We start from the raw sequence: 25,453 nt of genomic DNA, 5'->3' as shown, positions 1-25,453 counted from the left end.
ACACACACACGGACTTGGCGAGGGCACTTTGTGGGCCTTTGCCTAAGGGCGCAGGGGGCCTCCTTCAGTACTGTCTTTTCCTCTTTGCCCAGAAGTGAGTGAGGGGAGGGGGCTGGAGAGCCAGGGCCCCAGGAGCACACCTTGCTAATGCGCTTCTCCTTACAGATGATGAAGGTCATGAACAAGTCCAATGAGCACGTGCTGGCCGGAGGAGCCTGCTTCAATGAGAAGGCAGACTCCCACCTGGTGTGTGTCCAGAACGACGATGGCAACTACCAGACTCAGGCTATCAGCATCCACAATCAGCCGCGGAAGGGTGAGGGGCTGGGGCCCTGGGAGCCTCGCTACTGCCAGGACAGACCCCTGACTCCACTTCTGTGTGCAGGGCCTGCTCTGGCAAGCTGACAGGAGGAGGGAAGAACAAGAAGGCACGGCTTCAGTTCAACAGACAGTTATTAAGTGCCCTCTGTATGCAAGGCATGAGAGAAACCATTTAGGAAGGACCCTAGCCATCACCTCCGAGCGCCTTGCAGTCTCCAGGGGGTGTGTTTGGCCAAAGGGCAGTGGGATGGGTGCATAAGAGAGATTCCAGAACTCTGAGAGTAATTGGGGGGCAAGATCACTTTCGGCTGGAAGGGTTAAAGAAGGCTTGTTACACTGTAGAAGAGGAATCAGAGGTCCCATTTCTGCCAAGTTTCACTGCTTACAAAGCCCTTGAGGAAGACACCAGTGCTAGTCTGTCTCTACTACAGATTACAGACAACAAATTCAGGAAAAGAAAAGAACTCGGAGTGCTCTAGGATCACTTGTAGCTTGGGATGAATCAGGAGAAGCTTTGTGCAGCAGATCATGCTCAGGCTGATCCATAGGGCAGAGGTCAACAGCGAAAAATGGTGTGAGATGGGGAGAAGGGCATTCAGAGTAGTGAGGGCAAAGGCACTGAAACATGGGCGTAGGAGAGCGGGTGGGAGAAGAAGTGCTCCTTGGGTACTCCCCCTTGGGAAGAGTGTAGGGTAGAGAAGAGGCAAGGGAAAAAGGAGGCTGGAAAGATTAGTTGCAGTGAGGGTCTAAAGAACCAGGCTGAGGAGGCTGGATTCTGGCATTTTGGAGTAGGTGAGATGACACAGATTACTAGAATTTTAACATGAGAAGGCCACAGGTCATCTATAGCCCCAGCTCTCAATACAGCATTGATTGGGTACCTATTGTATACACAGAGTACTGAGGAATGAATGTCCCTGACACCTTGGATGTCATCACCTGCAGCGGGAACTGCCCATTCATTGGCTGTAGGACAAAATAGAGACTCCTGTGCAAGGCACTGAAGACCTCTCACAAGCTGGCTTGATTTCCTGTGTCTTCCCCTCACATATTCTGGGCTTGAGCCAAACTGGCCCCATTGAAGTCCCTATTTCCTGTCTCTCCCTCCTCACTGCTGCCCGTAGAAGCCCCGGCGGCCCTCAGTGCTCAGTTCGGGACCTGTTCCTACAAAGCATTGCTCCAGATCTCCCTAGTTGTCAGTGCCCCTCCAGAAGATTCATTTTTTTTTATTCATCTGTGAGCATGTGGTAACTCTGTAATAAGAGTATAAGCTTTTGGGGGGCAAGGGCTGTCTTGTTTTTGTATTTGTATATCCAGTACTAGGCGTGTGGTCAGTATGGAACAAAATGCGCGCCAGCTGATCTGCCAGAGGGATCATGTAACTTGTAATAAACTGGGAATTCTCTTTTGGACAGTCTTAGGGGTTAGGAAGTTTTCCATCTGACCAGAGAGGAAGCGTAAAGATGAGCATTTCTGTAGCCCCTTAAAAATTGGAAAGCAGCAGGAAAGGCCTTTTCCAGCCCCTTGACCTTCTGAGAGCATCAGTGAACTCTAAAGTGCTCTGTCCTTTCCACTGAGGCTGGCTGAGCTGTAGCTGGACTCCTTGCCTGGCTTAGTAAATCCCCTCATGACCTTCTTGTACCTCTGTCCTGGAGGAGGCTTAGATGAGATCTCCCTTCCCACATACTCACAAGTCTCATTTACCACAATACTCATTTTTTTCCTTTGGGTGCGTGTGTGCGTGTGGGCGTGTGTGTGTAGATGCATGCGTGCCAGCCAAACTCTCAGCCAAAAATATCCCTGGGACCCTGACACTGGCTTACATGACAGTGCATGAGAAGAACCCTTTCTCTGTCCAGTATTGGGTCAGCTCAGCTCAAGCCACGGCACGGACATTCACACATTTAGTCATAATATCTGGGTCGTTGTTACCTCTCTCTGAGTGAGTTTTCTCTTCTGTAAAACTAAGAGTTTTGTGGCAAACAGAGCCATGGGTTTGGACCAAATAACTCATGTTAATCTGATCTCTGCTATTTAACATCTGTGTGCTTTTTTGGGGGGAAGAGGGGATGGATTCACTTCTCCCTGGGCCTCAGCTTTCTCGTCTGTGAAATGCAGGACTTGTACTGGATGAACTCTAAGCGTCCTTTCAGGTCTAAGTTCTAGGATCTTGGGATCTCATACCAATGGTGATCTACTTCATTGGGCAATCACAAGAATTAAAGGAGCTTTGTAAACTGTCTGTCACTAGGTACATTTCACGGATTCCCATTCCGTTCTTAATTGAGGATTACTACTCTCAGATGCGGATGGCAAGACATGTAGTGGAAGAGTGTTCCAGAGAGAGAGAGGGAGAGCAAGAGCAGTGTGATCCAATGCCCCCCAAAGCTGCTCTTAGTCCTGTGGGGTTCAGCTTCTGTATACATGTCTTCATGAAGGGGTGGATAGCATATTCATCATGTTTGCCATCCAACTGGGAGAGGTGATGCTTTGGATTACAGAGCCTCTGAGATTGATTCTCTTTGGGTCAAAAATTAATAACTAAAAAGATCTAGACCAGTGGTCCTCAGACTTTTTAAATAGGGGCCAGTTCACTGTCCCTCAGACTGTGGGAGGGCTGGACTATAGTAAAAACAAAAGCTCACACCGTGTCTCCGCCTCCAGCCCATTTGCCATAACCTGGAGGGCCTCAAAATGGCCTCAGCGGCCGCATCTGGCCCATGGGCCATAGTTTGAGAACCCCTGATCTAGGCAGTCTGCAGCAATGGACCAGATCAGAGGATAAAATGTAAAGCTTTCCTCTTGGGTTCACAAAGTCAATTCTATACATGTAGTGTGTGTGAACTGTCTCTATGAAAAAATCCTGGGGGTTTTACTGAATGATAAATTGAATAAAAGTTAATAGTGTGAAGTGACAACCAAAATAGCTAACAAAAAATTAGGCTTTCTTAATAGAAGGGGGAGAGAGTCCAACTGTATTCTGCTCTGGCAAGAGTACATTTGGAGTATTTTATTCCATTCTGGACACCATATTTTAGGCAAATTGTGAAAAAGCAGTTAAAAGAGCTGCTTGTAAGAGTATTTGGTTTGGTGAGAGCACGGGAGAAGATGATGCTTGAGGAAAGAAGGAAGGCGGTGTCTCTACTTGACTCTCCACAAGTGACCTAGGAGCTAAGATTAGAAAGTACAGAGTCACATTAGTGCAAATAACAAAGTGCTGGGCCTGGACTCAGGAAGACCTGGTTCAGGTCTCACCACAGCCGTTCACGCTCTATAACCCAGTCCTGGGCAAGTTCCTTTGCCCCCAGAAACTCAGTTTCATTGTAAAATGAGAAGATCATAGCATCTCTCTTCCAGGATTGTTGTGAGATTGAATAAGATCATAGAATCATAGCTTTAGAGAAGGAGGCTATCCTCCTTTGAGAAATATCCAAGTCAATGAGAAAGGTGAGGGGGAAAAACAACCTGTTACATGATTTCCTGATGGTCAGAGAGGTACTAATCATAGAATTGGGATTAAAACTTAGGTCCTTTGACACTAAAGCAGGTGCCTTTTTCCTTGGGTCATGCTCCCTCCTATGTTCCCTGGGTGTGAAAAAAAGATTTAAGAGCTACTGTTGGGGGAAGCAGGATGGATTGGAGATTTTTTGGATACTGAATTTAGATTCTATCAATCTTCCCATTTCTTTATAAAACGAAGAGAGGAGACTTCCAGGGTCTCTAAGGTCCCTTCTTTCTTTCAGTCCTCTCCTCCTAAGCCTAGTTTTGTCCTTTTCTAAGCCTCAGCTTCCTCATCTGTTAAATGAGGACAGTCATTCTGCCAGCCTCATAGAACCTTTGCCAACTGCCTGTGATTCACACCTTAGAAAGACTGTGATTGTTTTTTTTCTCCTTCCTTGCTTTGTAATGCATTTTGTTGGGATTTCTTCCCTTCTGAGGTCAGACCCTCACTCATTGTTTCTTGTCATTTCAGTCACTGGTGCTGGCTTTTTCGTGTTCAGTGGAGCTCTGAAGGCCTCCTCCGGATACCTTGCGAAGTCCAGCATCGTAGAAGGTAAAAATGCAGTAGTAGGCCCAAGTGCCCCTGCTCTGACCCTGACCACTGCGTGGTTGCCCAACTCTATAGGGACTCAGGGAGGATTCTCCAGAATTGTTTTAATTTGTGTTTCTCTGATCAGGAGTGATGTAGAGCATTTTTTCATATAATTATAGATATCTTTGATTTTTTTGTTTGAAAACTATTCATATCCTCTGACATTTATCAATTAGGGAATGATTTATAGTTTTATAAATTTGACTCTGTTCTCTTTATGGTTGAGAAAGGAGGCTTTTATCAGAGATACTTGTCAGAAAATTTTTTCCCCCGTTCTCCACTTTCCTCATCGTTTTGGTTACATTGTTTTTGTGCAAAAGTTTTTCAAATTTTATATAATCAAAATTATCTGTTTTATATTTTGTAATCCTTTCTCTATCACCTTTGGTTCTAAATTCTTCTCTTATCCATAAATCTGACAGATGAATGTTCCATGCTCTCTTAATTTGCTTTTGGTATCATCTGGTGCTCTCTCTGGCAGTGGAAGAGAATAACCAGCTCCTTGGCAGCTGTTTGTGAGCCAAGGGCCTTATTCTCAGTCAAGCCTAAGCAGAGAGGCGCAGGAAGATGGGGTGCACAGAGACGCCCTGTGTTCTTAGGCCTGTTCTCATGATGTTCTCCAGAGCCTCCGCTTCCTCCTCTTTCACGTACACACCGGCTGTGTTAGAGCGCTGTTATGAGGCTCGAAGGAGAAGAGAGTTAGAGGACGTTAGCAGGGAGGCTTCTTGCCCCTTGTATGTGGGACCTGTTTAGGTCAGTGAGCTCAGAAGGACCCTGCCTGTCCTAGCTCTGTTTCCCCTACTCATTTCCCTAGAATGGGTAGCACAAGCACAGGGGTGAAGTGCTGACCTGTGGGGACCTTTTCCTGTTCTCACATACTTGGTTTTATGCAGATAAAGGAAAAAACCAAAGGACCAGATAATCCAGATCCTCTGTAGTCTGGCTCCGGGCCTCAGCATTCTGCTGATCCTGGTCTCCAAAGTTACCAATGGTTTTTCTTGCTTTCAAATTTAATCTTATTTTTTTCAATCAGCCAAAACTCACTTTCTCTCCCTCCCACCCCAAATGTCAACACTCCTTCCCTCACCTGATGGAGAATGAAAGAAAAACCAACCCTTGTTAAACACATGTAAACAACAGCCATTGGCTTTGTCCAGAGAAACGTGTGTCTTGTTCTGTTCCCTGAAGAGGGTAGCATGTTTCACCATTAGTCCCCCGGAGCTGGGATTAGTCATTATCTGATCATAATGCATAACTTTCAGGAAATGTCTTTCAAAAACATCCCTGATGCCTTCACCATACTGTCACTGTATACATTCTTCTCCTTGTTCTGTTTACTTCATTTAAATCTTCCCAGATCCTCTGAAACCGTTCTTCATTTCTTACAGCCTAAAAGTTTCCCATCATATAACATCTTTGGCCATTCCCAAATTGTTGTGCACTCTCTCCATCATCCAGATCTTTGACAAAAAAAGCTACTATAAATGTTTTTGTACTTTTATAGGGTTTATACTGCTTAGGTCAAATCTTCCCCTTAACCTTCCTTCTCTCTTTCCTTTTTCCCCCTTCTCTATCTTTCTTCCTTTTACCTTATTTAGTGAAATGTATTTCCATATCCAACTCTGTGTGTGTATGTGTGTGTGTATTCTTCCCTCCTTTGACCATTTGGAAGAAAGTTCCCTCCCTTTGCCCTCTTCTCCATATTTGAATAGACTTCTACTTGCCCATCAAAAATATGAGAATTTTCCCTAGTCCACTTCTTCTTTCCCATCCACCTTTTTAATGTATTCCCTTCCACTCTTTCTGTACTCTTAAAATCTTCCAAGATATGATAGCACCACTCTCAGCCTTCTAACTAATTACTCCCTCTTTGACCCCTGGTGATGATAGAATTCAAGCGGTTTTTGCTATGAAACAAATTCCATTTGGGGGGATTTTTTTGGTCTTTTGATTTTATTTTAATATTTCTTGTTGTCTCATTGAGTCACTAGTTTTTTTTAGTCCACTCTAATATCCAGGGAGTTTGTGGCTTGGGCATTTTTATACTTCTTGTTGCAAGATGTTAATTTCTTTTTCGATTCTTTCTTTCATAGTTCTCATTTCTTTTTTCAATTTTTCCTCTACAATTTTTATTACAACTCTGCATTTTTCTAAAGAACATTCTAACTCTGCCTACCAAAAATTCTCGCTTCATCTTTTCCAGGAATTTTAATTGTATTTTTGCCAAAGCTGTCCTTTTCTTAGAGACTGTGATTGTGGATGTTTTAGAGACATTGTCTTTTTTCTGGATTTGTGTCTTGAACATCTCTGTCATCACAATAGGACTTTGTGGTGGGATTCTTTATTAGTTCCATTCTGTTTGTTGACTTTAGCCTTTATGTTAGGAGAGGGCTCTGTACACTTCTAGAAGAAATATCTGGATTGATCCTGCTGCTGCTTTCTTGGGGGTATTGAAAGTCATGTTATTCTAAGATCTCAGAGGTAGCTCAAGCTGGGGACCTGCAAGTTTTCATTGCTCCTAATGAGAGCCGCCCCCTTGGTCTGAGCTCTGCAAGTTCCTGACCTAGATTTGGTCTAAACCAGGGCTTAGTCTGTTGGAAGTTCTCACAGAGGGCTGCTGTTGCTCTGCGGTGCAAAAGGGTAGAATCACAGGCTCCCCTTTGGGATGGGCTTCCCACTCTGATGTTACTGCATCTCAGGTCGCCTGGACATTGGAGCTGCTGTCTAAGCCACATATTTCTTGTTGAAGACCCAACCTAGAACACACAACCGCCCTGGAATGCCACCCCATGGGCACAGTCCTTCCTCTTGGTTCTAAGCCCCAGAGCAGGGTGGGGAATGACAGAGCTGCAGAGGATGTCTGTTCCTACAGAAGTATAGGTCCTTCTGTCCTGGATCTAGCCTCTCTGCACTCCTCACCAGACCCACCCCGAGAGTTCGCAGGCCTGCCACTGCTTAGCTGTGTTATCTAAAATGGAAAAATTACTTTCTGAGATTTTTTTTCTTAAATTTCCCAGGGTTCAGGATCTGTTTTGGAGGAATTTGGGGGCTGGAGATGGAGCCTGCTGCTGCTGTTCTTGTTACATTTTTGGCTCAACTTTTCCCAGTGCTCTCTTCATTGCCCAAAGTGACCACTTTTTCTTAGTCCTTGTTCCCTTGGATGATCCTCACGAATACTTTCTCTTCTCTAGGTTTTCATGACCCTTCACCTTCTGGTTCTCTTTCTCCCGGTCTGTCGGCCCCTTTTCTGGGTCTTCATGATTGGTGTCCTGCCCACCAACCATAGCCTGTCCTACGCCCTCCTTTTTAGCTCTCTGGAGTCTCTCTCAAGGTGGTCACACCAAGTGTGCCGAGTTGTCTGGTCATCCAGGGTCAGAATGAGTTGAGACTCATGGGGGCTAAGGACAGTTCAGTGGGCTTTAAACATTACGGTGAGAGTGGGAGCAGGATCCTGGAAGGACCGGAACCCTTTCTTGGGGTAGGCAAGATGCTGAGAGAAAACAGAAGGACTTGGACACTGGGAATTGTGGAGCAAAGGGACCAGGAGGAGTTAGCACCTGAGACATAAGGCAACAGTAATGAGAGAACCCCTCACCACCCTGATAACTTACAAGTCACATGGTCCTGAGAGAGTGCACCGTGGCTTTAAAAATAATTGGCTTCTGTCAGTGAGATTTGAGAAGATTCTGGAAAACAAGAGAGGGACCAGCAGATTGGAGAAGACCAGGTGTGGGCCTGACTTTCAGAAGGCAAGGATGACACTAGTCTGTAAGTTCTGTAAGTCAGTGAGATTGACTTGGGTCCTGAGAAAATTCTAAAAAGATCATTAAAGAGATGGTTAACAGAGATCTTAAAAAAGAAGTGATAGGGGCAGCTGGGTGGCGCAGTGGATAGAACACCAGCTCTGAAGTCAGGAGGACCTGAGTTCAAATGTGGTTTCAGACACTTAACACCAACAGTCTGCTTGACCCTGTGCTTTCCAAAGGTTTTTAACTGTGACTTGGAGAGTACAAACATACAAGCATCTCCCTCCCCAGACACCTGGGAGTCATAATTACCCATCACATGTTCTAAGGCTAAAGCTGTCCCTTTCCCTCCTTCCCCTTGACATCCTGGGACCAAATTCCTTGCTGGCCAAATTGTAAGCTACAGTCTGGCCCTTGTGGCCCTCATAGCCCAAGCTCCCAGGTCAGAGTCTCTGTTCTCTGCATCTAGAACCGAAAACATAAATGAAAAAAGACCCATACATTCCAAGACCTTTTCCCAAAGTCCTCTGGCTCTGAGGGAAGAGGAGATGGAAATGAGCCTTAGTCCTTCCCTCTTACTATGTAGTGTCCATGTTCTTGTCTTAACTGGAAAAATAGTTAATGTTAATGTTAGTTCTTCATGGGTTTTTCTGATGTGAGCCTTCTTTATTTCTAGTTGACAGATGGATGCGTACCACACATCAATACCCATATTGATTCCTTCTTGGCTAGTATCAGGGAAAGGAAAATTCTTCTCATATTTTAAAGCCCATTTTATAAACTCTTCTTTGAAATCTTTCCTGATCTCTCCTCTTGGTAGTAAACTTTTTCCCCGAGGTTTACATAATACTTACTTTGTGCCTGTTACCATATCATTTTTTATTACAGTTTTTTTCTGTTTGAAGTTCTCCTACTAGACCGTAAGGAGGCCAGGAATCATGTCTTCATTGTTATCTCAACAAAAAGTTTATTATTCTCTCTCCTGATGTGGATGACACTTTCCATTGTCTGTTAAAAAGAGCTATGTCCATCAGAATTGATCATCACATGGTCTTGTTATTGCCATGTACAGTGTTCTCTTGGTTCTGCTCACTTCCCTCAGCATCAGTTCATCAGTAAGTCTCTCCAGGCCTCTCTGAAATCAGGCTGCTCATCATTTCTGATAAACACAGTGATCATTCATAAACCATCACTTATTCATATAATACAACTTACTGTAGTAAGTAAATTTCACACACTTGGCTCCTTTTCCCTTTTTTAGATCTCTTTGGGGTACAGGCCCAATAGAGACCTGCTGGGTCAAAGGGAAATTTTATAGCCATTTGAGCATAAGACCAGGCACTCCTTAGAACTGGCAGCTTTGATGAGGGGTGGTTCTTTTCATTGTTATTTAAGGTGTTCTGACAGGAGCAAACCCTCCTTGCTATTTCTACTTGGGATCTCTCCTCTGGGACTTTCTGTGTATTCACAGTTGGACTCTTTGCAAGGAAGAACATCCTAATGAATAATGTTGACTTAGAATTGAATGGGTTTTCTTTTAGACATTTGTGAGTCATTCAACAAGTATTTCTTAATAACTTACTGTGTGCCATGGACTGTGCCAGTCACTGAATATACAAAGAAACTTAAAACTAGATTTGGGCTAGTCCTTTCTCAAGAAGCTCAAAAACAGACACGGTGGTTACAGGGGACTTGGAAAGTCATCTAGGGAGACACGAGCACAAAGTGTTTGGAGAGATGGGGGAGAACAGACCAGCAAAGATCTCTGACAAGGTGAGATGGAGCTGAATCCTGAACCAAGGAGAGTTGAGAGGAGGACAGCATGGCGGGAATGGGGAGTGGAGCGTCACCTGAGGAAACAGTAAGAAGGACAGAGAGAGAAAGAGAGAGAGAGAGACAGACAGATAGAGAGAGAGAGAGAGACAGAGAGAGAGAGAGAGACAGAGAGAGAGAGAGAGAGAGAGAGAGAGAGAGAGAGAGAGAGAGAGAGAGAGAGAGAGAGAGGGGAAAGGAGAGAGAGAAAGAGAGTGTGTGTGTGTGTGTGTGTGTGTGTGTGTGTGTGTGTGTGAGAGAGAGAGAGAGAGAGAGAGAGAGTGTGAGTATGAGTGTGTATACATGGGGAGGAGAGTGTGAGAAGACTAGAAGGATAGGAAGGATTGTAAATGTCAAACAGAGGACTTTGCATTTAAGCCTGAAGGTAACAGGAACAACTGGAATTGTTGGCTAGGGGTGGTGACAATAATCAAACTTAACTTAAATCACTTTGGCAGTTGAGTAAAAAATGGATATGGAGAAGAGAGAGATTTGAGTGTGGAATTCAGTCATTGGGAGCGAGACTGGGGTGGATATATACATTTGAGAATCATCTGCATAAAGATGATAATTGAACTTACAAGGGCTAAGAAATACCAAGAAAGATAGTATGAAAGGAAAAGAGAAAAGGGTCCAGGACAGAGTCCTGAAGGACACCAAAGCTAGTAAGTAAACCTTGATGGGAGATCCAACTGAGGAAACAGAGAAGGAGTAGTGAGACAGGCAGGAGGCTGATCATTCAGAAGGAAAAGATAATCGATTAGGCAAATTAACAGATTCTTGGTAACTCTGGAGAGAAAAGTTTCAGTTAAAGGCTGAAGTTAGAAGCTAAATGCAAATGGCTTAGAATCAAAAGAGAGAAGTTGAGGCACCCAATATGGATGGCTGTGTCAAGGGGTTGAGTCAAGGAGGAAAGGACAGCTGCTGGACAAGAGCTGGCGAGAAGGATTGGCTCAAGGGAGATTTAAGGATGGAAGAGACATGGGCATGTTTGCAGACTACGGGTAGGCAGATAGTCATCAAAGATAAATGCAGGTAACAATGGATACACTCCGTTAGAGACGATGGCAAGGGAGGGGATCAAAGAAACATCAGGAGGGACTGGTCTTGACAATGAGAAGAACCCAAAGAAAAGGGAGCTCTTGATGAGTGGCCCTTTGTTCAGTCAAGCACACACAGGGGAGGAGCTGCTGTTATTTAGAAGTAAGGAATTCTTCATTCCTGGAGATGTTCAGGAGGATATCGGATGATCCTTTGGGCTGTTGTCAGAGAGGAATAAGTCTGAGAAGGTGCCTTCTGAGGGCCTCTTAGTTCTTGCTCATTCTTAAGTCTTCCCTCTTTTGATGCTCTTGCATTGCTCTTGCAGATGGAGTCATGGTCCAGATAACGGCGGAAAATATGGACTCCTTGAGGCAAGCGCTGCGGGAGATGAAGGACTTCACCATCACCTGTGGGAAAGTGGACGCCGAGGAGCCTCAGGAGCACATCCACATTCAGTGGGTGGATGATGACAAAAACTTCAACAAAGGGTAAATGGTGCCCCTGGATGGGCCCCCAGCTTCATTTGGGAACACTCTAAAGGGCTAGGACCTTTTGTGCTCTCTGATGAAGGACTGTCCTCCAATCGGGGATTAACTCCCATCTTAGGAAAGAAAGCATAAACTTTCTGGGAAACCAAAAGCTGTATGACTATGAGTAAGTCATGTTTCCTGAGGTTCCCCCTCTGTAAAAAGGGAAAAAGAGCACTCTCCCTTTGTGGCTGGGCCTGAGGCTACTCTCTTAAGACTATAGATGGCAGCTCCCTTTCCCACTAGCTGATTTTTCAGTCCTTTCCTCTCTAAAAACCTGGGAAACGACACCCTTCTCTGGATCTCACATTCTGGCCCTGGCGGATGAATGATGGAGTGTTCTGTAGTGAAGAAAAGCCTAGTGTAAGAACATACAGAAGAATTCTACTGGTTACCGCCTCAGTGACCCTCAATTTCCCACTCAGCCCTTCTGAGCTTGCCCTTGGTCCAGTCCTGATTCCTCTTGGGGTGGCTGAAACAGTCACTGTTGCTGTTGGGCCTGAGCTCAGGCCTCTCTTCAGAACCCCCCCAGGACAAGGTTGGCCCTGGCCCACCTGCCCTCTAGGGCATTCGTTCCAATTCCCACGCAACTAGCCAATGGCATTCTTGTGCCAGGGGTATCACACTAGCCCATGGAATTGCTCCTCTTCCCTCACAGTCAGTCATTTAGTCTGTGTTTATATGTCTGTCTGCCTGTCTCTCTCTCTCTCCCTTCCTCTCTGCCTCCTTCCCTCTCTCTTTGTGTCTCTGTGTCTATCTGTCTGTTTCTATTTCTCTCTGTCACACACATACACACATCAGGAACACCCCTGTACTTTACAGGGGAGTGTGTCAGAGTGGAAAGCATTCTAGGTTTGAATCCTGCTGCAGATCCTTTCTTGGCTCACTCCGTGTGGATCTGCTTTCACGTCTGAATGCTGCAGGGCTTGAGGATGAGTGGAACTTGTGAATATGCTTTCTTCTGTACAATGTTGGGTTCTGGGAAAATCCAAGAAGAAGGGAAAAGGAAGATGATCATTTATCAATTGAGGAATGGCTCTTATTTTTTATAAATTTGATTCCATTCCATATATGTTTGAAAAATGAGACCTTCCTCGGAGGAACTTGATTCAAAATTCTTTTCACAATTACTATTGCTTACTGTATTTTCTCCTGTTTATTCTCTTCTCTCTCCTTTTACTCTGTCCTTTCTCAAAAGCATTTTTGCTTCTGATTGTTCCCTCCCCCAGCATGTCCTCTCTTCTATCACCCTTCCCATTTCCCTCCTACTTTTCTACAGTGAAATATACTTTTCTATAGGAGTGTGAATGTTATTTCTTCTTTGATCCAGTTCTGATGAGAATGAGGTTCATTTGCTCCCTCCTCTCCACTATAATTCTTCTTTTTGCTTTTTTTATTTGAGGTAATTTATCCCATCCTATGTCTCCTTTTTCATTTCAGTTAATCCCTCTTTTTCACTCCTTAATATAATTTTATAGATACTATTCCATTACTGACCCCTGCTCCCTCTGTCTGTATATACTCTTTCTAGATGAATTTTATTATTATTTTTTCTAACTTTATAAAATAATTTCTTGGCAGCTTTATTGGTACAGCATTGAATAGGTAGATTAATTTAGGTAGAATTGTCATTTTTATGATATTGGCTTGGCATAGGCCATGATGCGCACGAGCACTTGATACTCTTCCAGTTGCTTAGATCTAACTTTATTTGTGTGAAAAGTGTTTTGTAATTATGTTCACATATACTCCTTCTAACTGCCCTGATAAAGAGAAAGTTCTTGCATTACAAGAATCCTCCTCCCATGAAGGAATGTAAAGTTTAACCTTATTATGATCCTTACAGTTTTGGGGAAAGCAAGATGGAAGAACTTAAGAGCTTAAACTGGGAAAGAGGGCTCTGAGACAAAATAAATCATTGCTCCTATATTACAAGATCATTGCAACAAGATTGAAAACTGGAAGAGATCTTGGGGTTCTGGGGCAAACCCCTCATTCCTCAGAGGGGTCTGAAGCCCCGAGAAGGGGGGCGATTTGAATGCTGGCCCTCAGATTCCAGTTCTGGGTTTTTCTTACTCTAGCACATCTGTGACTGTCACCAAGGTCACCTGATAAGACTTCCACATTTTGTGAATTTTCAGTGTCTTTTGTGGTATCTTTAGTATTGATTCCTATAGGGTTTGGTAATCAAACAAGGCTGCTATTGATTCTCTTTGTTTGTTTGGGGGTCGTTGGGGGTTAAGCCCCTTGCCCAGGATTCCCTAGCTGTAAGTGTCAAGTGTCTGAGACTAGATTTGAACTCGGGTACTCCTGACTCCAGGACCCAGGCTCCGGCCCCTTCCTGCTGCTTGACAAAAGAAGGCGGTGGGTGGTTTCTGCCGAGGTGCACGTTTCAGTTGTGTTCACTGTCAATTCCCTGGGACACAAATGGTCCCGCCAGAAATGCAGACGGAATCGCTACGATGGAAATTCTATGAAGTCTTAGTGTAAGATTGATGACCAGGGAACACTGGTGATGGTTCATCTCTGCTGCTAATTGGAGGCAAAGGAAACGACTGAGAAAGAAGCATTTGGGAGGGAAACAACAGGTTAACGAGGGAGATGGTGCCCAAGAATTGGGCTTGGGTCTCTGTACCATTGCCCCAAGTGGAGGATGGAAGGCACTAACCCTTTGGCCAGGGAGTTTCAACTAAAAGTAGAGGGAGAGAAGGGCCTACACTCATCCACCAGGCTAGATACCATGGAGAGGCCCCGGCCACGTCGTCCAAGAAGGGCGCCAGTGGTGAAGCTCTCAAGTCTCCGGGGGCCCCAGACTGGCTCTGGGACATTTAGCCAGCAAGGTGAACCAGCGGTGTCGGAGCTGGGAGGCAAATTGTATGGATCCGGGGTTCTGAGCATTTGCTTTGACTGAACTATGGCTCAGGAAGAGAATCGTGTATTCAAGGAAATTGGATGGATAAAGGGAATGGAGAGCAAGATAGCATTAGATAGATGATCCATCCTCCCCCACCCCACCCCCCACCCCAGGCAATTGGAGTTGTGACTTGCCCAGGGTCAGTGTTAAGTGTCTGAGATCAGATTTGAACTCTGGGCCCCCTGACTTCAGGGCTGGTGCTCTGGCCACTGAGCTGCCTGGCTGCCCCTATAGCATTACATTTTAAGGAGATGTGCTAGCAGGGGAGCAGCAGAGAAACATGGGGATGAAAGCTTTTGGCCAAGGTCAGAAGAGGCCTAGCTGAAGTGGTGGTGTCCTCATTGGACCAGAGATGGAAACACTTCCACCTCCTGCCCCCAGACATGGGAGAGACAGAGACGTGCGCACTGAAGTTCGAGAGAAAAGGGAATCCTGGAGCTCAGTCACATACATGTGCGGGGAGTGCGGGAGAGGGCCCGGGGAAACCGATGGCACCTTTGGCCACGGACCAGGATGCCGGCAGGTGAGGAGAGAGATGAAGGCCGAGATGGTGGGGAGGCCCGAGAGGGCATCATGGGAACCTTCACAGAAAAGTTGGGAGGACACGCAGCTCTGCGGGGAGAGATGACGACTTCTGTGTCGAGATACCTGCGTCATCGTAAACCAGTGACAGGCGTCCAGCGCTTGGTGCTGTGCCTCCTCCATTCGAAGCACTCAACCAGTGTTTCTTATCTTGACCGAAGGACATCCAGACGGCGATTCCAGCAGGCAGCAGCAGGTGGGTGCAGCCACAGCGTCCAGGACAGCAGGGTCTGCCCGAGGCTACATGGAGACGGGCTTAACGCTTACAGCCGAGGAGAACGTGGCTTTGCTGTGTCATGGCCGTGTAGACCATTTGGAGAGCATCCAGAGGGAGGCCGCCAGCATGGGGAGGGACTTCCACTTGACGCTGTCTGAGAATCTCTGGAAAGAATTAGCGTTTCATAGTAGGAAAAGGGCACTTTTGCTTCACAGAGAACCCATCTTCTTTATCCTCTCTCAAATGGGACACTTCCCACCCCACCCCTACCCTTCCTGCCATCATGGTCCTTTGGATGACCTCCAGTTTAAATCTTCAGATGATATGGCTTGCCCCGACTTGTGGTCCTGTCACTTTCCCCCAAGAGCCATGGGATTAGGGCGGGGCTTTGTTCCCTTTGGGGTCGTTTGAGAGACTGTATTGGCTGCATTAAGTGTATGGCGGCTCTTCCAGAGAGACCAGATTGTTTCTGCTTGGTCCGGAGAGGGCAGAACGAGACCAGCACATTACAGAGAATCTGATTGGGGTTTGAAGCATGGCTGTCTCCTTAACAGGCCCAGAGTGGGCCCTAAGCCCTGGGCCCTCGGTCATGGGCTCTCCCTTCCTGGGGATCTTTAAGTGGAAGTTGACAAGATCCTGGCGTTGCCTGTTGTAGGGGGTGTCTTGCTTACGTACAGTCTGACCCAATGGCCCTGACTTCTTGTCTTCTTGGAGATCCTGGTCCTGCAGTGACTGGAGAGAGACCTGGGCGTTGTCACTGGTGGGAACAATCGAGGAGTCTTTGATGGGAGAAGGAGAACTTGAGTTGGGGTTAAAAGCGAGAGGTCGAAATGCATGCGTAGCCAGCAGAGGCGCTCCAGGCAGAAGGCACAGCTCGGACAATGGGGCGGAGGCCGAAAACCGCTAGGGAGAGTAGTCCGAGGGCCAAGCGCACGGTGGGGGGGGAGTCTCTGAGAGCGCCAGACCGGGCTTTCCTGGAGTGGAGAACAGCCTCCTACTCGCGGAGCTGCTGTCCGAGAAGTGTTTGGTGAACACGGGGCCTCATCAAGTCAAGCAAGGCAGAGGGCTCTGGCTTCTTCCCACAAGCAGAGCGGGCCCTTCCCTCGCCGGCGCTACAGAACAGGGCAGGGACGGGAAGTCTCCTCCCTCAGCCACTGACACAGAACCAGCTTCTCCAGCACCCTGGCGTGCACCCGCTTCAGCGCCATCCCCTAGTCACAGAACACCACGGCAAGTGTGGAAGAGAACTGGAGGTCGCTCAGAGCGATGGGGAGGGTGGTCAGATAGCGGGTCCATGGAGGAGAATGTGAGCGAAGCCCCTTCCCGTCGTTCTCTGCAGGGGGCTGCCCACAGGGGAATGGCCGTCTCCCTCTCTGTGTGATTGGAGTGGGCAGCTGTGTGCCCAGCCTCTGTGAGTGGGTCTCCCTGTTGGAAATGGGGGCCCTGGCAGCAGGGCCGGTTCCTGGAGGAGCAGCTGACTGCTCTGAGGGGGCCTTGGTGTGGGCGGCAGTAGTGGCGGGTCCCAGGAGCTTCTCCCTTTCATTAACACGGCACGGCTTTGTCTCTTCTTTTTGGTCCCCTTCAGGGTGGTCAGTCCTATCGATGGGAAATCCATGGAGTCCATAACCAGTGTGAAGATCTTCCACGGCTCCGAGTATAAAGCAAATGGAAAAGTCATCAGGTGGACGGAGGTAAGTGGGGCTCTCTCTGCTGCTTGGGGCTCACTGGCTTTGGTACATCCTGAAAGGGATCCAGGGGGATTCGGGCCACTGGCCAGCCCCCTCCCATCGTTCTTGTGCTCCCCCCCCCCAGGGTTTCCTCGTCTGGATTGCTAGCACAAGTGTTTCTGCTTCCAATTTCTATCTTAGAGATTTCTTTCCTCAGGGTCTGGTAAACCCAAGCTTGTGTTCTGCATTCCTCTCCTCCCCCTCGCTTTCCCCTGGCTTTGCCAAAGCTTCGTCACAGCCCAGAGGGAGCCCTTGGCTCCAGGGGGTCCCCAATGCCCCCAGAGTCTTCCTGAGGGAAGTCCCTGATCTCTGGTTACTCAGTGAAATGAAGTGACCCGAGTGCAATCCCAAGGGTCAGCATCGTGCGGCGGGTCTGTTGTCTGCCGGTCCGCTTTGCCGAGCATGAGACGCCCTTGGAACCCCGGATGCACCTTTGTGGATCGTCTGCAGCATCTTTGAGATCCCCGAGGCAGCGAGCGTGCTGGGAACTGAATAGAGAGGGAGGGGCACTGGCACCCCCGGGGTGTCCTTGTGCCCTGGCAGGAGGGGGGGCCCTGCTGCCTGGCCTGAAACTGGTGCTTGGGGCCCCTTGGAACCTGTGCCCAAGGACCGGTGAGGGGGGTGACAGCTGGCTGCCTTCTGGGCCCCGGCCTCTGCTGCTTTCAGTCTTCCTCAGGGAGCGGCTTTCTGAGCTTGGCCATCAGCTGGGGGTGCCCCCGTCTTGTTGGGGGGTTGCCCTTGAGAGGGGTCCTCCTTGGCCCAGTATCGTCCAGGGCTGGGGAGAGGGAGGCACTGGCATGGCATCGTAACCAGCATTAGAGGGTGTGGACCAACGTAGGGCACCAAGTCTGTGTGTGTGTGTGACAATGTGTGTGCCACATGTGTCTGTCGTTTGTCTTGATTTGAGCTCCCCCAAACAGGCCCGATTCTTTGCTTAAGTCACATGCGCATGTTCAGTCCTCCTGCCTGGCCGAACTACTCACTTAGACTATAGTGAGACAGACTGACCTTCTGTGACCACTGCCATGTAGAAACTAATGTTTTAGCTAGAAGCCGTGACTGGGTGTTTAGAGCAGGAGAGACCTTGACGGGGCTTCGAGTCTTGCTCCTTCATTAGATAGATTTGAAGGGAAATGCCTCGCCCGCGGTCACACGGCCGGTGCACGACCGCCAGCACCCAAACCATTTTCTGCCCCCAATCCAGCCCCTCGCCAGCCTGGAGCAGGAGAGATGACATGGCTAGGTAGCAGAGGGGCTCTTTTCTGAGTGAGTGTTCAGACGCTGTGCAAGCGTTGGTTAAACAGAGTGGTCTGCGCCCCTCGTTAAGGGGAGATGTTTGTGGGGATGTGAGAGTCGGGGGGCAGCTGGGCCAGACCTGGGCAGCGGGAGAGCAGGCAGGGCCCGAGGTCGGGGGGCCGCCCTGTGCTCCCGAGCTTCTGGGACTCCATCTGAGGATGGGCGTCGGGACCTCCGTGTAATGAAGAACCTGAGGCAGCCACGAGCAGCTTGTTTGAGGCTCGAGCTCAGATTCTGTGCTCATTTCCACTCCTAGGAAGTGACCTTAGAACTCAGTGGATCCAGCCCCCTCAGGTCAGAGGGCTGCAGAGTGGGGAGGAAGATTTCCCCAAGTCAGAGCAGGAGGCTGTGGCTGAAACGGGCTCGGAATCTGATTCTCAGCTCTGGTCCCGTGGTTTGGTGGGAGCTTTCGTCCCCAGCGGGGAAGTTCCTGGTCATTCCCCCCGTCTCGGGAGAGCCCCTGCTCTGGGTGCCATCCTCTGCCGGACACTTGGAGGGGACGCCGCCTCTCTCTGCCCTCGGAACGTGGTTCTCATATGACCCGGACATGAGACATGAGGCCCAAGAGCTCTCTACGACCAAACGGCCCCATTGACGGGGACCCAGGGAGGGCTGCCTGCCGCGTGTGTGGGGCGTGGAGAAGCACTTGTGAGCCTCACCAGGCTGCTTCTGCTGGAGCTGAGCAGGGCCTCTGCCTTGGGCTCACACCGTGCCCACTTCTCGGTTTAAATGCCCTTGTGGTCTCTTCATTAACACGGAGTCAGAGGATGAAGCTTGCCTGAGCAGTCCAGCTCCCTCCGTCCTCATGGGACCCTTAGATGGGGGTGGGGAAGGCCTGGTTACTGAAGGATGGAGAGAAACGACTGGAGGAAGGAGTCCTGGGTCCCAGAGTAAAAGCTTGGGTGGCTGGGCCCCGACTTTATAGTCTAATAGTGTGTATCCCTTTGGGGCGCTCTTGGGGCCTGTAAAAGGGGGAGGCTGGGCTGGGGGCCTCCCGGCCTGGGATGTTGTGACAGGTGGGCCTGCCTCGGCTGCTCCCAGAGCTGCCCCGTGAGCCCTGTTGCTTTGGCTTGCAGGTGTTCTTCCTGGAAAACGAAGACCAGCACAACGGCCTGAGCGACCCCGCGGATCACAGCAGGCTGACGGAGCACGTGGCCAAGGCCTTCTGCCTTGCCCTCTGTCCCCACCTGAAGTTGCTCAAGGAAGATGGAATGACCCGACTGGGCCTGCGAGTCGCCCTGGACTCAGAACAGGTAGCGTGCCGTCCGGGCCAGCCCGAGTCTCCTGTGGGGGCCGGCTGGGGTATGTCGGAGGTGCCCTAGTGACGCGCACTTCCCAGAATGGCCTCTTGTCAGGGTCATGACCACCTGGGTGACCTTTTCCTCTCATGTTAGGGGTGTGAGACCCTTTGCACCAAGACCATTCCCTTTGCCCACTTGCAGGGCTCTCTAGCTTGTAGCCTCAGAGCCTGTGGCCTGCTCAGCAACTCACTCCCCCCGTTGCTCTGGACTTTGTATTTTCCTGTTGCCGTCCTTGAGCCTTCGTGCCGGTGCGGGGCTCAATCCAAGTCTGTCCACAGACCCTGGGCCGGCCCTTCGCTCTGCACGTGAGAATCCCAGGTCCTGCCCCCATACAGTGAAGTCATTAGATAGATGGGGGGGGGATAAACTTAGATGGGAAAAATTCTGTATTTCAGTATAACTAGTTTCCTTTCCAATCCTTTGCATTGGATACATTTAAGGTTATTTTGAATTCACTGGATTGTGTGAGGAATCTAAGAGCCAGAGAATGAGAACCCCAGGTGTGAGGCAGGGGTGGGGGCCCAGGGATTTCGATATGGTCGTGTAACAACAGAACCGGAGCAGATGTGCCCACGTGGGCCCTGGGAGCTCTGAGGGAGGACGGGGGACGTGTACGGGCACACGTGTGGCGCAAGTGGCGTTGCATCCAGCCTCAAAGGAGGCACAGACAGGACCCTCCATGGGCCCACAAAAGAGGCGCAGAGAAGGGGAGAGAGGGCGTCGTCCCTGCGTGGGCCAGGCAGAGGTAACAAAACTGCCCACATTCCTCCTCTCCATCCCAGTGTCTCTGCCCCAGATCCCGTGACCTCCATCCCAGATCGGACAGCTAATATCTTGTTCGGTTTCACTCCTTGTTTCCCCTTTATGTCCAGGCCACGCCCCCGTTTTGAGCGTTTTGGGGGTATTGGCGTGAGATGTTGGTCTGTGCCCAGTTTCTGCCATTTGGTTTTCCCATTTTTTAAAGTAATTTTTGCCAAATAGTGAGCTCCTGCCCCAGTAGCCTCTGGGAATTTGTCTGCTCCCTTTCAGCCGCCCCGTTTCTTACCCAGAACCAGCTTGTTTTGAAGATTACAGCTTTGTAAAGGACCTTTGGGACGGGGGCCTGCCAGGCTCCCTTCCTTCCCAATTCTTCATTGAGGAACGCTGGGCCCGATGGGGGTGGAGGGTGCACAGACACAGGCAGCATCTCCTTGAGCTCTGGGGGGGGGCGGGGGCTCAGGGGCCACAAGAGAGCGGGGGAGGGAACCCTCAGAGGAGGCTTCCCTGGAGGGGAAGAGGGTGCAGGGTAGGAGGGCGCTGGTCATTGCGCAGCCTCTGGGTGTGACCCCTTCTGCTGGTGACAATACAGGGGCTCCCCCTGTGCTGGGGCATGCCCGCCTGTGTCCTGGCAGTGACGTCTGCTTCTCTTCTGTTGGTCCAGGTTGGCTACCAGGCCGGGAGTAACGGGCAGCCTCTGCCCGCCCAGTACATGAAGGACTTGGACAGCGCCTTGGTGCCCGTGATCCACGGGGGTGCCTGCCAGCTCAGCGAGGGGCCCCTGGTCATGGAGCTCACCTTTTATATCCTGGAGAACATCTCCTAAGAGACTGGTGCCCCAATCATTTGCACTTTAAAACTGGAAAAGGAAGCTTTTGTTAACACTAATGGGGGGTGGGTTGGGGTGGGGAGAGGCAAGTTTCCCACAGTCCTCCTCTTCTCTGCATCTTCTGAGAAGGGCAGGGCAGTTTCTTGGCTCCGCGCAGCTCCACGCGTCCCTGCAGCTAACCCATTTCTGCTCCTGCTTGGACGAGGGGACCCGGGCCCGCACCTCTGTTCAGACTTCTGGGGAGGGGTGCAGGGGAGGAAATAAAAGGTGAAACACAAGCCTCTCACTCTTTGTCTGGGATGTCATCTGAGGAGGAGTCGCCGAGAGCCCGCTGCCCGCCCCTTCGGCCCCACCATGCCAGCGGTGACCCTGCCCACGCATCGTTTCTGTGGCCGGAGCGAGTCTTGGACCCCTGCAGCCACCCGTCTGCCTGCGGTCGTGTGGGAAGGAGGCGTGGACCCCGGCGGCACCTGCATGTTGGGATGCTTGTGAGGGGCTGGGCGAAGGCCGACGGTGTCACTGACCCATGTTGTGTGGGACCTGCCCTCCATACTCCGTGTACCCCGTCCCCGTGCCCCGGGCTCTCCTCTGCCCAGCGGGGCAGCCCCGTCAGAATCCCTGCCTGGTCCTCCCCCCGGGGCCCAGAAAGAAATGAATATGGAGCGCAGCCGCTGTTTTTGTCGTGTCCTTCTTTAAGCCCAGAGCCTGCTGCTCAGTCGGCCTCAAGGGTGGGGGGTGTCTCGGCCCCTGCAGGGACCCCGAGCTGTGCCCAGGAGGCAGAGGGGCCCAGGGGATGCTGAACCCTGGCTCCCCTCCCCCAGCTAGCCATGGGGACCTCCTGTCTGTGCACCTGACCAGTGATGAAGCCCTCAGGCCTCTGGAAGTGGAGGGTGGAGGCAGGCTTGGCCAGGAGGCCCTGTGGGCAGAAGCTGGAGGACCATTGGTCAGTGGGCCTCCAATGGTCGGTCTGCAGCTGGCTCAGGCCCAAGTCCCTTTTTCACACCGAAGCCTGGGCCCCTTTGGCCCCTCTGCTGACCATGGAGGCTGGAGCGGCTGGTGCAGCAGGGGTGCTGGCCATTCATGGGGGGGGGAGGCGTCGACCCTTAACTAGTCCTTGGGGTGGCTCAGGTTTCTCCGACTTGTAGAAGTTTGGTCACCTTGGGAAGGGTGAGGAGGGGCGGCTCCTTTCATTCTAGTGTCTTCTAGAAGGTGAAGTCCCTGACCCAGTGTGTTAAGGGGAGCTCAGGTTCAGCCCGCAAAGGGGGCCTGGATTTTCTCCCCAATCGTTCACTCAGCCAAGAGCTGGGGAGGGGGTCTCGGAATCCAGCCCAGCCCACCCTGAAAAAAGCAGTTGTGTCCAACCCCGCGGCTCCATCGGGGGTTTTCCCGTTTCCTTCTCCAGCTCATTCACAGATGAGGAGACCGAGGCACACAGGGTGAAGGGACTTGGCCGGGATCACAGTTAAGTGTCTGAGACCAGATTTGCACTCGGGGCCTCCTGACTCCCGGGCGGGGGCTCTCCCCACTGCACCCCTGCCTGCACTCTCCCATCTCCCCTTGAAGATCTCCCAGCTGGCACTGGGAAGGCGGAGCCCGCTTTCACCAGAAGGAGCCCATTTCCCAACTGGTAAAGAAGTTTTTCTCTGCTCTTGCCCCTGTTGCTCTTCCCAGCTTTCACCCGGTGCCGCTGTTCTCACTCTGGGCCCAGATACGACAGGTAGAATTGTCCAGAGTCAGAGTCGTCCTTTCACGCGATGACTCGAACTTGATGCCGGCCCTTGGGTCCCGTCCGCCTCCCCTGGGCTTCTCTAGGCCACGCAGGCCCGCTTCTTCCTCCTGGTGCCCTGGGGCTTCAGGACCCCCCCCCACCTTCCTGTTCTGCTCAGCGACACGGAGCCCCTCGAACAGAACCGAGGCACAGGCCGGGCTCCGGGAGACACGAGCTGCTTGTGATGGGACATGCTGCTGGTCCCCTCCAAGCCTCTGGAGAGACGAACCGCCATGTACGCCCCCCTCTCTACTTCTGAAAGCTGCTCTGAGCCCAGGGGGAGACCCTGTGGCTTTCACGGGCTCTGCCAGTGTCTGAACGCTGGCGCCAGCGCCGCTGGCTTTGACTCTCGGCTTGGGGTCCTTTAGCTAATTTGGAGAGCAGGCTTCTTATGCCTTAATGCCACGCTTCCATGGATGAAAATGTTTAAACAGCGCCAGGCAAGCCCGGATCCCCGATCCCTCCATCCCTCGGCTGAACAGCTCCTTCCAAGATAAGAGCAGGCAATTGCTGATGACCTTGACTGTGGACATCCATCCAGTTACAGTAACACCTGATAGCAGGATCGCAAGAGGTTCTCTTAAAGGCACAACTCGAACCTAGGCGGTCCCTAGCCAGAGCCTTCCCTTAGGGCTTCCTAGGTGAGCCAAACTTTCCCCGAAAAAGGGAAAGAAATCAGCCTGGCGCAATCCACTCTTTTGTTTGTTTCTTATATCACCATACTATCCCATATGCCCCTTCTCCTCCCTCTCCCAGAAGATCCGCCGGATGTGACAAATAGTATTTTTAGAGAGGGAAAAGGATCACCACTGATTGAATCATTGAACAAGCCTGAAAGTAAAAGCAATGTTTCACCATAGGAAAGTCCCAGCCTTTAGGAAGGGGAAGGTGGGGAGATCTTGTCTCCATTTTTCAATCCATTTTTTCCCTTATAGATTTGTTTCATTTACTTCTGATTTTTTGGGAGTGTCATCCTTCTTTTTATTTCCCTTGTGGTTACGTGGCTCTGCTGCTCGCACTCTGCACCACTTCCCCCAGCTTTTTCTGTGCTTCTTCATATTCCATCATCCACATCATTTCTTCCAACCCAGTTATTCACTAATTAATTAACAATTAATTTAAATTAATTAATATTAATGGATAATGTTCCATTATATTTATGTACTTACAATTTTTTTAAATGTTCCCCAGTGGAAGGGCATCTACTTAGCCGTCTCCAGTTCTTAGCTGCCACCAAAAGTACTGGCATAAATACTGAGAATATATTCTTTTTAAAAATTCATTGACTTTTTTAGGAGATAGACCCACTCATGAAATCTCTGATTTTAAAAGGTGTGGACATTTAGTCACTTAATTTGCATAATTCCAGCTTGCTTTCCCGAAGAGTTGTACCATTTCACCACTTCACCAATCATTCATTAGTCTGCCTGTCTTTCCAACACACTGTGTTCTTGGTGAAAAATCATCTGCACTGGGGGTTATTGTTCCATTTTCCAGATGTTTTCTAACCAACCCGGCTCCGAATGAGACATGCTAGGATTTAGTCAGAAATTGAAGTGAAGCTCACTGGCCTTTCTATTTGGGGTAACCCGCATTCTCTTCCCTTTCTTAGAAGTCGGGTCTTTGTCCACCTCACTCCGGGCTCTGCGACTCACTCTCCAGACTTCACCAGTCCCGGTCCATTAGAATGAAACCCCCCTCCCCCGCCTCGAGGATAAAGGACTCTTTGCTGGAGGAAATGCTTAATAAGCTTCAGTCTGATCCCATGATGCCTCTCGGTTTCCAGAGCGATTCATCCGTCCTGTCCGTGGACTCCTGCGGGAGGCGAGGATGTAATCCGGCTGGAGAACCGAGTGCTTCTCAGTGCTTCCCTCATTATCACCGCATCGTTGGTCTTTTCCCCCTGAATTTTCTACCCCGGGGATCCTCTCCGCAGAGAAGACAAGCCGGATAAAAGTGCAGCCTGTCTCCTTAGTCTTTGGGGCCAGTTGTCTTTCTGTCCACTGGGAACTTCTTGCTGACCTTTGCCCGAGGGCAACCTTAAAGCCCCTCTTGGTTCTGCTCAGCTTTCTGGAGCAGCCCGAGTCCGAGCGTTGCTTCCCTTTTCCTTCCACCTTCTCCCTTGCGTCTCCTCAGACAACTCTCCCTTTCCCTCCTCGTCAGAATTGCTTTTCCTTTTGCCTTCAAAACTCCATCCTCGAGTTTCCGTGGTTCAGGAACCAGCTTCCCTTGTAGAACTTTTAGTCCACGAGGAGGCCCTCCTTTCCAATGAACCATTTAAAATAGACTCAGAGTCCAGCACCATTCTTCCTCAGAGACCAGAGACATCGGAGGAGAGGAGGAGGAGCACAGGCAGGGGCGCAGTGGGAGACGAGGAGCCACCGGGCCCGAGGGCCCAGGAACATAAATCTGCAGGGAGAACAGGCGGCCGATTTTCTCTCCACTCAGCGCGTAGGAGTGACCTGGGCAGAGGCATGGAAGGGCACAGGGTGGGGGAAGGGCCCAGGACTGAGAAGAGCTGAA

At 50.0% G+C, this 25,453-nt stretch overlaps 1 protein-coding gene across 6 annotated transcripts in view; it reads left to right on the top strand.

Annotated features, from left to right (window-relative positions):
- ZFYVE9 (zinc finger FYVE-type containing 9) overlaps positions 1 to 21,440 on the top strand; it is a 172,670-nt gene extending 151,230 nt beyond the window's left edge. For all 6 annotated transcript variants that reach the window (XM_074265932.1, XM_074265934.1, XM_074265936.1 and 3 more), the window contains 6 exons: positions 166 to 316; positions 4,295 to 4,375; positions 11,339 to 11,501; positions 16,839 to 16,944; positions 19,353 to 19,529; positions 20,998 to 21,440. In XM_074265932.1, the coding sequence (XP_074122033.1) occupies positions 166 to 316; positions 4,295 to 4,375; positions 11,339 to 11,501; positions 16,839 to 16,944; positions 19,353 to 19,529; positions 20,998 to 21,159 (840 nt within the window). In that variant the 3' untranslated portion in view covers positions 21,160 to 21,440. The remainder of the gene's footprint in view (positions 1 to 165; positions 317 to 4,294; positions 4,376 to 11,338; positions 11,502 to 16,838; positions 16,945 to 19,352; positions 19,530 to 20,997) is intronic.
- Positions 21,441 to 25,453: the final 4,013 nt, after the last annotated feature.

This window comes from Sminthopsis crassicaudata, chromosome 4 (assembly GCF_048593235.1).
Source record: "Sminthopsis crassicaudata isolate SCR6 chromosome 4, ASM4859323v1, whole genome shotgun sequence".
In the NCBI taxonomy this organism is placed as follows: domain Eukaryota; kingdom Metazoa; phylum Chordata; class Mammalia; order Dasyuromorphia; family Dasyuridae; genus Sminthopsis; species Sminthopsis crassicaudata.
Note: the sequence above shows the minus strand (reverse complement) of the source record. Positions and strands in the feature narration are given on the sequence as shown.